The 13166-nt window shown below is 44.7% G+C and overlaps 1 protein-coding gene across 1 annotated transcript in view; it reads left to right on the top strand.

The window, feature by feature from the left end:
• The window catches only part of CDYL (chromodomain Y like), a 229441-nt gene that overhangs the window by 15398 nt on the left and 200877 nt on the right, over window positions 1–13166 (top strand). Inside the window, exon 2 of the mRNA XM_055263656.2 lies at window positions 2826–2908. Within this exon, the coding sequence (XP_055119631.1) occupies window positions 2826–2908 (83 nt within the window). The remainder of the gene's footprint in view (window positions 1–2825; window positions 2909–13166) is intronic.

Below are 13166 nucleotides of genomic sequence, written 5' to 3'. Positions count from 1 at the left end.
TTAATTACATGAGGTCATTTTATTTTATAATATATTCTCTTGTATGTGTGAAATAGTCAACGATACAAATTTTAAATATGTGATAATTTAAAAGTAATATGTAGAGTTGATTTAAAATAGGAAGAAATGGCTGGGCATGGTGGTCCATCCCTGTAATCCCAGCACTCTAGGAAGCTGAGACAGGAAGATCACTTGAGCCAAGGAGTTTGGGACTGGCCTGGGCAACATAGCAAGATCCTGTCTCTACAAAAAATACAAAAATTAGCTAAGCATGATGGCTCATGCTTGCAGTTCCAGCTACTCAGGAGGCTGAGGCGGGAGGATTGCTTGAGCCCCAGAGATCGCAAATGTAGTGAGCTCTGATTGTGCCACTGCACCCCGGCCTGGGCAACAGAGCCAGACCCCGTCTCTAAATTAATTAATTAATTTAATGTAATAGGAAGAAATGGTTGGGCACTGTGCCTCATGCCTGTAATCCCAGCACATTGGGAGGCAGAGGCCGGAGGAGCAGTTGAGGCAAGAAATTCAAGACCAGCCTGAGCAACAGAGCAAGACCCCATCTCTACAAAGACATTAAAAAAGAGAAAATTCCCTAGGCATAGTGGTGAATGCCTACAGTCATAGCTACTTGGGAGGCTGAGGTGGGAGGATTGCTCGAGCCTGGGAGGTTGAGGCTGCAAATGAGTTATGGTTGCACCACTGCACTCCAGCCTGGCCAACAGAGAGAGATCTTGTTTAAAAAAAAAAAGTGGGGGGAAGGGGGGAAATTCTCAGTATCCCTTCAATTTTGAGGGAAAAAAAAAAAGGTAATGAGAAAAAATAAGGAGAAAGCAATAGATAAGCAAATGAAAGGGAGGAAAACAGTTTTAAGATTGAAAAGGAAAATGAAAGAAAAGATAGAGACCTGGAAGACAGGCAGAGACAGGAGGACTGGATGGAGTATTTGGCTGAACAGAGACAACAGAGGTGGTGAGGAGTCCCTGCAGCGCTGCAGAGTGGGAGAGAGCCAAACAGCGAAAGCTACTTCAGATCCTCCAAGAAACGTCAGCAAATCCATCCTATTCCTCAGCATTCTGCTTCAGCCACCTAAGGCAGTCAGCCTCCCACTGCTGTTCAGCCTGTGTGGCCCAAAGCCAGGAGGCGCGTTCCCTCGCAGCTCTGGGTACAGACTCCCTATACACGTGAGTGTCTCCCTCCCGGTGACTCAGCTGCTGTGCTTTCCTCTCCTTCCCCAGGGCCTGAGCAGGACCCTGCCTGATGATGATCAAGCAGAACCCTGCAAGTTTCAAGAGGAATGTCAACGACTCTTCACTGAAACCTCCCAGGTAGGCATGCAGTGACAATCCAGGGCTTTCCTGGACACACCGCAATCCTAACCTCAGGGTAAAAGCCATGTCCCTGTTCCGCCACAGCATGGCAAAATCAATTCCAGTTGGATTAAAAAGTTACGTGTTTTTAAAAAAATGAAACCGTAAAAATGTATGTGACTCAGATAAAGTAAAAAAAAAAAAAAAAAGTGAGTGATTATGTGTTTTTAAAAAGCCAGAACAAATGGATAAATATTACAGAAGACTAGTCTAAATTGTTTAGTGCACACCATGAAATACTTTTTTCAACCTCTGGCTCCAAATCTCCAAATTTTTGTCCCCTTCCTTACTCCTTGGGCTGAACGGACAGACTTTTAGTCACTCAGTTTTAAGAAAAACTTCATTCTGGTCATTAAGACTCCATCTCAGGTATGAAAATTTCAGTAAGTGGAGGCAAAGATTAATTTTATATTCATTTAAAGGCTTTTCCTCTCCACCTAAGGCCAGGCTTGCTGTCCCTGCTTTGGAAGGTGGGCTGTTTGCTCCTTCTGCATTTTACTCCTCTTCTCCTCTCTCTCTGCAGTTTCTTTTTCTTTTCTTTTCTTTTTTTTTTTTTTTTCTCTTGAGACAGAGTCTCACTCTGTTGCCCAGGTTGGAGTGCAATGGCACAATCTAGTTTCACTGCAACCTCTGCCTCCTGGGTTCAAGCCATTCTCCTGCCTCAGCCACCCAAGTAGCTAGGATTACAGGTGATGGCTAATTTTTGTATTTTTAGTAGAGACGGGGTTTCACCATGTTGGCCAGGTTGGTCTCGAACTCCTGGCCTCAGGTAATCCATCGTCTCAGCCTCCCAAAGTGCTGGGATTATAGGCGTGAGCCACCACGCCCAGCCCTCTCTCTGCTCTTTCTCCTCTGGAGTTGTGGGGAAGGGAGGGGAAAGGACTAGGGGAAAGGTGCATTTATGTAAGTCATGCAGCTGTCCTGACAGTCAAGCTCTCTCTCTGGGAGGGTCCCCTTGTGTGGGCTCAAGAGACCTTTGAGGGTCTCTCCAGGGCACTGTTGTCGGATGCACACTGGCTCATCTCAGAGTTCCGCTCCTAGGCTCCCGCCCAGCCATCCCCATCACAGCCTGGGGGACATGCTGCAGGGGGCTCCGCACCAGCCAGCCACCTTGGGTGGGGCACCAGCCAGATGGCCTGAGTCACTGTCTGCTGCATTCACTTGGCCCACAGCACATCCTTCCACTCCACATTCCAGATGGGGAGAGTGTAGCTGCTCTGTCTCTCTGCTTTCTCTTCATCCCGCTGGGACGGGCTGCTCCAGCAAGACTTTTGCATTCAGAATTCTCTAGATGAAAAGGAGAGACCAGTTTCTGTGTTCAGTCAGACTCCTAATTCAGTGAGGCCGAGGGGGAGGGCACAGGGATGGGAAGTTGGGGGATGGGGATGGAGGGAAGATGGGGATGGGGAAGAGGACGGGTCCACCTCTCTCAGAAACGTTCTCGTTATTCTGTGCTAGTGTCAGCACCAGATGGGCCTTCAGACCCCAGCATCTCCACGAGCAGTGAGCACAGCAGGGCACAGCAGCCTCCCGGTTTGCAGGTAGGTCTTCGTTTCTCCCAGTGGCAAGTCCATCTGGCAAGGAAGAGCCCATAGGGGAATCGCCCCACACCACACTCTCCCTTTACATCTTTCCTGTGCTTGGGCCCCTTTGGTGGTCTAGTGAAGCTGTGGACTCCTTAGAATGATGTTTTTGGCCGGGCGCAGCGGCTTACACCTGTAATCCCAGCACTTTGGGAGGCTGAGGCGGGTGGATCAGCTGACGTCGGGAGTTCAAGTCCAGCCTGGCCAACATGGAGAAACCCAGTCTCTACTAAAAATATAAAATTAGCCGGGCGTAGTGGCACATGCCTGTAATCCCAGCTACTCAGGAGGCTGAGGCAGGGGAATCGCTTGAACCCGGGAGACGGAGGTTGCGGTGAGCTGAGATTGATTACATTGTTGCACTCCAGCCTGGGCAACAACAGCGAAACTCCGTCTCAAAAAAAAAAAAAAAAAAAAAAAGACGTTTTTAAGTTTATAAAATAAAATATACAGGACTACGAAGGTTATAATTACTTTGAAATGCAGTTATCACAATCATTTGAAAATGTGTACTCTAGTAATAATGCTTCTTTTTTTAAAAAATCACTTTATTAGGATATAACTGACATACAAAAAGCTGTACATATTCAGGCCAGGCGCGGTGGCTCATGGCTGTAATCCTAGCACTTTGGGAGGCCTAGGTGGGCGGATCGCTTGAGGAAAGGAGTTCAAGACCAGCCTGGCCAACATGGTGAAACCCCATCTCTACTAAAAATACAAAAAAATTAGCCAAGTATGGTGGTGCACACTTGTAATCCCAGCTACTCAGGAGGCTGAGGTGGGAGAATCACTTGAACCCAGGAGGTGGAGGTTGCAGCGAGCTGAGATCGCTCCACCGTACTCCAGCATGGGCAACAAGAGCGAAACTCCATCTCAAAAAAAAAAAAAAAAAAAAGTTGTACATATTTAACGTATAAGTGCACCCCCATGAAATTATCACCACAATTTATGTTGTAAACATATCCATCATCTCCAAAAGGTTCCCCCTGCCCTCTGTATTTATGTGCATGTGTGCACGTGACAGAGAGAGGGAGGGGGGATGAGAGCACCTAACAGTTAAGATCTACCCTCTTGGTAAATGCTCAAGTATGCAAGTTCTGTTAACCATACACAGCATGCTCTCCAGTAGCTCTTTAGAACTCATTCATCTTGTATAAGGGAAATGTATCCTTTGACCAACACCTCCTGTTTCCCACTCCCCCAGCCCCTGGCAACCATCATTCTGCTCTCTGCTTCTATGTGTTTGACTATTTTATATTCCTCAAGTGAAATGATGTAGTGCTTGTCCTTCTGTGTCTGGCTTCTTTCACTTAGATGATGCCTTATTAAAACATAATGTGACAAGGTCTAACAGTGATTTCTAACTAGTGATCTGCAACAGCTGTATGTAATATGAAAACACGTGTGCCTTGTACTAGAGACTAAGTTACAGTTGTTGCTAGTACTACTATAGTTTGTTGCCTACATTCATAATTGGGGGAAATGCAACATTTCAGCTAGAGGATAGTGAAAATAAGGATGGAATATTTTTCCCATTCATGTTCGCAACCTGCCAAGGACGGACAAAGAACCCTTGCCCTAGACTGACTACTGCCTGCTCCAGGGAATCCTCCCACAGCCTTCCTGGCCTCCGCTTATATAGTCAGGAGGGTGCAGGGGACATGTCTGCAGGGCCGGTTTGGTGGCCTCTTGGTGAGGTTTGCAGAATCACCTAGTAACTTCCCTAGGAGTGGAGAGACATTAAAGCCAATCCTACTCAGCTTTGAGACAAGCAACTCTGAGATGACAGAACGAGTTCCCTAAATAGTCTGTTACTGTGACTCCTGTTTATGTTTGATATTCACAAAATATTCTGGAACTGATACCCAAGAAACTGCTAACAGTGATTACCTCTGGGGAGTAGAGATGGAAATTGAGAGGAAAAGAAGGGAATTTCTTTTCATGTTAAGCTCCTTTGTACTGTCTTTAAAAATAATAATAAACATCTTTTTATATGATGAAAAACAAGTTGTAAAGACAACTTTAAAAGTTTTTCTAAAGGAAACCATATGTGACTTTAACTGATTTGAGACAAGTAGAAGCTTTCTAAGTATAAAAGTAATAGAAGGAATGATGGGGGAAATTGATAGATTTCATTACACACAAAAAAACAGATGCAAAACACAACAATGTCACAGACCAAAAATAACAAACGTAAGAAATATTTGCAACAAAAATTAAACAAAAGGGGCCAGGCGCAGTGGCTCACACCTGTAATCCCAGCACTTTGGGAGGCCGAGGCGGGTGAATCACCTGAGGTCAGGAGTTTCAGACCAGCCTGGCCAACATGGTGAAACCCCGTGACTACTAAAAATGCAAAATTAGGATGGTGGTGTATGCCTCTAATTCCAGCTACTCAGGAGGCTGAGGCAGGAGAATCCCTTGAAACTGGGAGGTGGAGGTTGCAGTGAGCCGAGATCATGTTGCAAAACTCCGTCTCAAAAAAAAAAAAAAGAAGAGCCGGGTGCCTCAGTCTCCCAAGTAGGTGGGACTACAGGCATGCACCACCACGCCTGGCTAATTTTTGTATTTTTAGTAGAGACAGGGTTTCACCATGTTGGCCAGGATGGTCTCAATCTCTTGACCTCGTGATCCACCTACTTTGGCCTCCCAAAGTGCTGGGATTACAGGTGTGAGCCATCACACCAGCTGGAAATGGTTTCTTAAATAAGACCCAAAACGGACAAATTTTAAAAACATAAATTGAATTACATGAAAGTTAAAAACTTCAACACAATGACAGACATCTTAGAAAAAATTTAAAAAGTCAAAAGCCTAAAAGAAAGTGTTTGCAACACAAAAAACAAAGCATTAATATACAAAACATACTAAAATTCTTTTAAATAAACTTTAAAGAAAATACAATAGAAAAAAATGAGTATATGATACATACAATAATTTACAGAAGAAACTGCCATAGTCAACAAATACAGGCTGGGCTCTATGGCTCCCAGCACTTCGGGAGGCCAAGGCAAATGGATCACTTGAGGCCGGGAGTTCGAGACCAGCCTGGCCAACATGGTGAAACATCTCTACTAAAAATACAATAAATTAGCCAGGCATGGTGGTGCACACCTGTAATCCCAACTACTAGGGAGGCTGAGGCACAAGAATCATTTGAACTTAGGAGGCAGAGGTTGCAGTGAGCCAAGATTACACCATTGCACTCCAGCGTGGGTGACCAAGTGAGACTCTGTCTCAAAAAAGTAGTAATAAGTAAAAATAAAAATAAAACAAATGCAGGAAAAGTTGTACAACTTTACCACAACCATGTAAATGCAAATAAATCCACATTTCACTCCCACAAATCATTTCACTTTCCCATATGATTAAAAAATCTTTAAAATTTTGACAAAACCAAGTGTTAGAGAGGATCCTGGGAAAACAAAGATTCTGTGCACTATTAGTGGGAATGCAAATTTATTCAATCACTTTGGAGAAAAATTTGGCATTATTCAGCAAAGTGAAAAATGAGTACAACCTCTGACCCAATTCTACTTCTGAAGAAACACTTGTACATGTGTGCAAAGAGACAAATAAAGATGTTTACTGCAGTGTTGCTTTATAGTAGAGATCAGCTGGAACTAGCTCAAATGTCCGTGTGTAGAAGAATGGATAAATAAACTACAACGGAACAATATGTGCAGTATAAACAAAGGAACCAGATTTATACGTAGCAACATCGAGGAATTATTAAAAACAATGTTGAGGCCGGGCGCAGTGGCTCATGACTGTAATCCCAGCACTTTGGGAGGCTGAGGCAGGTGGATCACCTGAGGCTGGGAGTTCAACACCAGCCTGACCAACATGGAGAAACCCCATCTCTACTAAAAACACAAAATTAGCTGGGTGTGGTGGCACATGCCTGTAATCCCAGCTACTTGGGAGGCTGAGGCAGGAGAATCGCTTGAACCCGGGAGGCAGAGGTTACGGTGAGCCGAGATCATGCCATTGCACTCCAGCCTGGGCAACAAGAGCAAAACTCTGTCTCAAAAACAAATAAATAAAAAAATTAGCCGGGCGCGGTGGCTCACGCTTGTAATCCCAGCACTTTGGGAGGCCGAGGCGGGCGGATCACGAGGTCAGGAGATCGAGACCACGGTGAAACCCCGTCTCTACTAAAAAAAAATACAAAAAATTAGCCGGGCGTGGTGGCGGGCGCCTATAGTCCCAGCTACAGGCTGAGGCAGGAGAATGGCGTGAACCCGGGAGGCGGAGCTTGCAGTGAGCCGAGATTGCGCCACTGCACTCCAGCCTGGGCGACAGAGCGAGACTCCGTCTCAAAAAAAAAAAAAAATAAAAATAAAAATAAAAATAAAAAAATAAAAAAATTAAATTAAATTAAAATATAAAATAAAATAAAATCAATGTTGAGGCCAGGCACAGTGGCTCACTCCTGTAATCCTAGCACTTTGGGAGGCTGAGGTGGGTGAATGACCTGAAGTCAGGAGTTTAAGACTAGCCTGGCTAACATGGCAAAACCCTGTTTCTACTAAAAATGCAAAAAATTAGCTGGACATGGTGGCAGGCACCTGTAATCCCAGCTACTCGGGAGGCTGAGGCAGGAGAATCACTTGAATCTGGAGGCAAAGGTTGCAGTGAGCTGAGATCTCGCCATTGCACTCCAGCCTGGGTGACAAGAGTGAAACTCTGTCTCAAAAAAAAAAAAAAAATGTCGAGTAAAAAAAAAATGCCACAGATAGTTTTATACAGTATGATACCACTTATATAAATATTCTTAAATACCCAAAGCAACATTAAATATTTATAGATGTATTTCTACCTAGTAAAAGCATAAACAGGTGATTGAGGCGAGGCGTGGTAGCTCACACCTGTAATCCCAGACTTTGGGAGGCGAGGCAGGCAGATCACCTGAGGTCAGGAGTTCGAGATCAGCCTGACCAACGTGGAGAAACCCCGTCTCTACTAAAAAATACAAAATTAGCTGGGCATGGTGGCGCATGCCTGTAATCCCAGCTACTTCGGAGGCTGAGACAAGAGAATCGCTAAAACCCAGGAGGCAGGGTTGTGGTGAGCCGAGATCACGCCATTGCACTCCAGCCTGGGCAACAAGAGTGAAACTCTGTCTCAAAGCAAAAAGAAAAAAAAAGTAATTGATACACACTAAATTTCTGATGGAAAGGAAATGGGGAAGGAAACAGGAGAAGTGTTATTGTACTTTCCTATACTTTAAAAAAATTTTCCCAAAAAAAGCAGTACATGTGAAATTACGAAGGAGAGTGTCTGACTTTTATTAGATACTTACTAAATTATAGCTATTCTTGAAGTTATCTATCAAGAACAGGTGCTAAAATGTACTTGGTTCCTGTTTCCCAACTACACCAACTGGTGGCTTCTCCTCATCCCACACATGTGCTAACAGCAGGCTCTGTGTATCACAGATCAACATGATATGAGCCATGAGCCTCAGGTAAAGCCAATGCTTCTCAACCTGGGGACAATTTTCACCGCCAGGGGACACATGGCATTGTCTGGAGGCATTTGAGTTGTCACAGTTGGGGCAGAGGGCATTGCTACTAGAATGTAGAGTGTCGAGGCCAGGGAAGCTGCTGAACATCCTGTGATTCTCAGGACAGCCCCCACCACAAAGAATCATCTGGTCCAAATGTCAATAGTACCGAGGTTGAGAAACCCAATGTAAGCTCATGGAAAGTAACATAAATAACCGTTGCATTGAATCTAATATACTAAATTTGACTACTTTTCTGATGAGTCCTTTTTATAAATTATCAGACAAATGAAGCCACATCTTCTTTCTAATCTTTCTTTCTAATACTGGACACTGACTAGACCGGAGAGTGTGGGTGATAGAGATGCTTCTGCCAAAACCATGGCCTCTAGTTTCTCTTCTCTGTATCCACAGCAGGCAGAATGGCATCTGTTGGAAAGGGCATATACTCTAAAATCTTGTGGTTTTTTTTTGTTTTTTTTTTTTTGAGATGGAGTCTTGCTCTGTCACCTAGGCTGGAGTGCAATGGTGTAATCTCTGCTCACTGCAACCTCTGCCTCCCGGGTTTAAACGATTCTCCTGCCTCAGCCTCTGGAGTAGCTGGGATTACAGGTGTGTGCCACCATGCCCGGCTAATTTTTGTATTTTTAGTAGAGATGGGGTTTCACCAGGTTGGCCAGGCTGGTCTCGAACTCCTGACCTCAAGTGAGCCACCTGCCTCAGCCTCCCAAAGTGCTGGGATTACAGGTGTGAGCCACCACACCCGGCTTCTATAATCATTTTAATTGGGCAACATATTATGGAATTTTTTTCAATCATAAAAATTAATCAGGCTTGCATTCTAATTCAGTCGAACCCTGGCTATTTCCAAAGCTAAAGGAAGCACAACACCAGTATTTCTTTTCAACCTCCCAGGAAATAGTTCAACTGATCCATGGACCAGATGTCAAATCCACACCATTAAATCACCTTCTCCATAGTCTTAAAGTTCAATTGGCCAAATCATGCATGGAGAGGCTACCGATCACGGTTACATTCAGCTTCATAGCAGAAAACTGCGAAAGACAAAGGCTTATGTAAGATTAAATTTCATTTCTCTCTCAGTTAAGAGAAACCTAGAGATAAGCAGTCCAGAGCTGCTTTGGTAGCCCCATGACATCATCATGCTCCATTGCATTCTCTGCGCCCCTCATCCTCATAGTTCCAGATGCCGGCTGAAGCTCCCCCAGAACATCCCTCTTTCTAAGTTCAAATCAGCAGGAAGGAGAAGGGAAGGGCATGGCTCTACTCTTTTAAGAACACTTCCAGGCAGCTCCTTGCAACCCAACTACTTTTATCTCATTGGCCAGAATTTAATTACCTGACCATACCTAATGGTCAAGGAAGCAGGGAAATACAGATTTCTAGCTGGGCAGCAATGTGCCTGCGTAAAAATCAGGATTTCTTTGCTAAAGGAGAAGCAAAGAGTGGGTTTTGGAAGGCAGCTGGTAGTTGATGCTGTAGACTGCTCCCCTGGCAGATATACTCATGAATACTCTTCTGCCCCTGTGTAGACCCAGGCATTTCCCATCCAGTTAGTGCATCTCACTCTAAGTCCAGAATCTCTAGGTGACGTGCTTGATCACGTCTGCATGTGCCTCCTCATGGTCTGGTAATTTGCAAACCAAAAAATGTTATCTGCATTTACATGCAATGTAATTGCTGGCATAGGAGCAGAATAAGCAGACACACAGAAAAACTCACATTAGAAAAGCAGGGAAAGGCTGGATGTGGTGGCTCCTGCCTGTCACCCCAACACTTTGGGATTACTCAGATCACTTGAGCCCAGGAATTCAAGATCAGCTTGGGCAACACAGTGAAACCTCGTCTCTACAAAAAATAAAAAAATAAAATTTTTTTTAATTAGCCAGTTGTTGTGGCATGTGCCTGTAGTCCCAGCTACTTGGGGGACTGAGGTGGGTGGGTCATTTAAGCCCAGGAGGCAGAGGTTGCAGTGAGCCAAGATCGCACCACTGCACTCCAGCCTGGGTGACAAAGATCCTGTCTCAAAAAAAAAAAAAAACAAGAAGAGGCTGGGCGCGGTGGCTCACGCCTGTAATCCCAGCACTTTGGGAGGCCGAGGCGGGCGGATCACGAGGTCAGGAGATCGAGGCCATCCTGGCTAACACGGTGAAACCCCGTCTCTACTAAAAATACAAAAAAAATTAGCCGGGCGTCACGGCGGGCGCCTGTAGTCCCAGCTACTCAGGAGGCTGAGCCAGGAGAATGGCGTGAACCCCAGGGGGCGGAGCCTGCAGTGAGCAGAGATTGCGCCACTGCACTCCAGCACTCCAGCACTCCAGCCTGGGCGATGGCGAGACTCCGTCTCAAAAAAAAAAAAAAAAAAAAAAAGAAAGAAAAAGGAAGAAAGAGAAATATTGCAGGTATTGGTCCATAGCAATGATCAAATCCTGCTGGATAGGAAAGGCAAAGACTCCCTTTGCTGGCAGAGAAGGTCGTTCCTTGATTGATCTGCTGCCTTGGAGGAACTCTCTTGTCCATTGCCCCCATGGCCTCTGGGCTTTGCCCTCTCAGGGGTTCTTCCTTGTCAGTTTTCCTCTATGGCTATATCTGAGCCCTGGGCAGTGCAGATAGGATCATCTTGAAGCTGCATGGTTTCCACAGCCAGCTTCTTGCTTGTGCAGGTGCAGGCTCCCAGGAATTCTTTTCAGAGTTGACTAATCAAAGTTTTTGCAGGCCAAGCTTGAGGTTTCTGGCCAAACATAGTAAGCTTCCATCCAATCTCTTTGCTTCCAGTCAGTTCCGAGTGTGGGTTACTACAGCCTAACACTGCGTCCAGAAACACTTCTCACGCCCCAAGGCTCTGATCTTTTATTTAGAGCTCTTTAAGCTCTGCCCATCCTTTCCCTCTCCAATTGGCCTGGCTGCCTTGAGACCATTTGAAAGTAGAAAGAAGTTGGGTGAGATGGGAACACGCTTAATCTAATCTTTGTGTCTGGGCTTTTTTCCATTGTCTGGCAAGGAACCTAGGAAGATGCTCGGAAAGTGCCTGGGGCCACAGCCTTATCTCCTGCCAAGGCTGGATGAGCTTGCACTCACTGGAAGCTGTGTTTTTCATCCTACAAGACTCCCAGTTACAGGACTCATAGCTGAGTTTAGATTACAGGCAGAGTCTAATCTTTACAAAGCTGTGTTTCCTTCCATCTCTGTTGGCAGGCAGGATAGCTCCAGATGAGTTTATGTCTTTATCACAGCTCTTAGCTAAAAGCTGCAAGAAGCAATCAATACAAACCAAAATTTTACACTTCTTACCCCTTCCCCCAGCCACATCTTCAGTGTGCATGTTGCTTGCTTTATATTATTCAGGAAATGACAATTTTGATCAAATGTTTTGCTACAGCATAACAAGGGTCACTAATTTTCCAGCCGATGATATCTGCTCATCACTGCTCCATATCTGATCTTCTCCACTAAGCCAATGACACAATCGGATTATATTATATATATCATCCAACTCGTGGGTGTTGAATTTTATACTGATTAGGATAAGGTTTAGTTGCATAAAACAGGAAAATGCAAAATAATATGTTTAAACATAATACAAGGCGGTAACCCCACAGATGTGGCTTGTCAGATGTGTAGTATGATAAGAAACACACATTTTGCTTATTAATTATAACAGTTCCTAGTAATAACTTGTACCTGAGAGTTATATGACTTAGATAAAATACCTACAGGTGAGTGTGATAACGGCTCCTTTTCCTAAGTAGCTTGTGAGACTTTTCGCAAGTTGGAACAGGATTTAAGATGTTGTTTCTCATAAGGAAGGATCCAAAGATTTTATAATAATGTCGACTAATTACTGACCCAGAAATCTGCAGAAGCTGGTGAAGGAGAGGTGGGGAGCTGAATCACTACTAAGCAGGACGAAGGTCAGATGGGAGTTGGGAAGGAGAGCGTGGAGGGAAGCCATCAGTGGGGGACCATCGGTCCAGAATCTGACTGTAAAATTGCTAAATAGCTCAGGCGCGAAGTCTCACACTGCAATCCCAGCACTCTGGGAGGCTGAGGTGGGAGGATTGCTTGAGGCCAGGAGTTTAAGGCCAGCCTAGTCAGCATAGTAAAACCCTGTCTCTACAAAAAATTTTAAAAATAGCCAGACGTGTGGTGCTGCGTGCCTGTAGTCCCAGCTACTCAGGAGGCTGAGGCAGGAGGATTGCTTGAGCCCAGGAGTTCAAGGCTGCAGTGAGCTATGATTGAACCCACTGCACTTCAGCCTGGACAACAGAGCAAGACCCTGTCTCAAAAAAAAATTGCCAAATTATGAGACAAAGAGAAAGAGAGATGCATGTTGAAATCAAAGAGAAGTCCAGAGTCCTACTGCCACTGATTACTATAAGAACCCACATTTCTTGTCACTGTGTGCCAGGCAGTGTACTAAATTCTTTACATACCTTTACTAATCTCTAAAAACCTTATGAGGTAGATACTACCATGATCTTCATTTTACAGGTAAGGAAACTACGGCTTAAAGAGGTTAATTTTTCCAAGGTCATAGCAAATGGCAGAGCCAAGACTTGAACTCAGGTCTCTCAGAGAGCAATGCTGATCTCTTAACCTCCATGGTAAATTGTTTGTAAAGTAGATTTGGGCTTTTTGTTTTTTTCTTCAAAGGAATGACTCTCAGCTGTGTCAACTGTTCAGCGC

This window comes from Symphalangus syndactylus, chromosome 23, assembly GCF_028878055.3.
Source record: "Symphalangus syndactylus isolate Jambi chromosome 23, NHGRI_mSymSyn1-v2.1_pri, whole genome shotgun sequence".
Lineage (NCBI taxonomy): Eukaryota > Metazoa > Chordata > Mammalia > Primates > Hylobatidae > Symphalangus > Symphalangus syndactylus.
The sequence above is the reverse complement of the archived record's forward strand: the minus strand, read 5'-3'. Positions and strand labels throughout refer to the sequence as shown.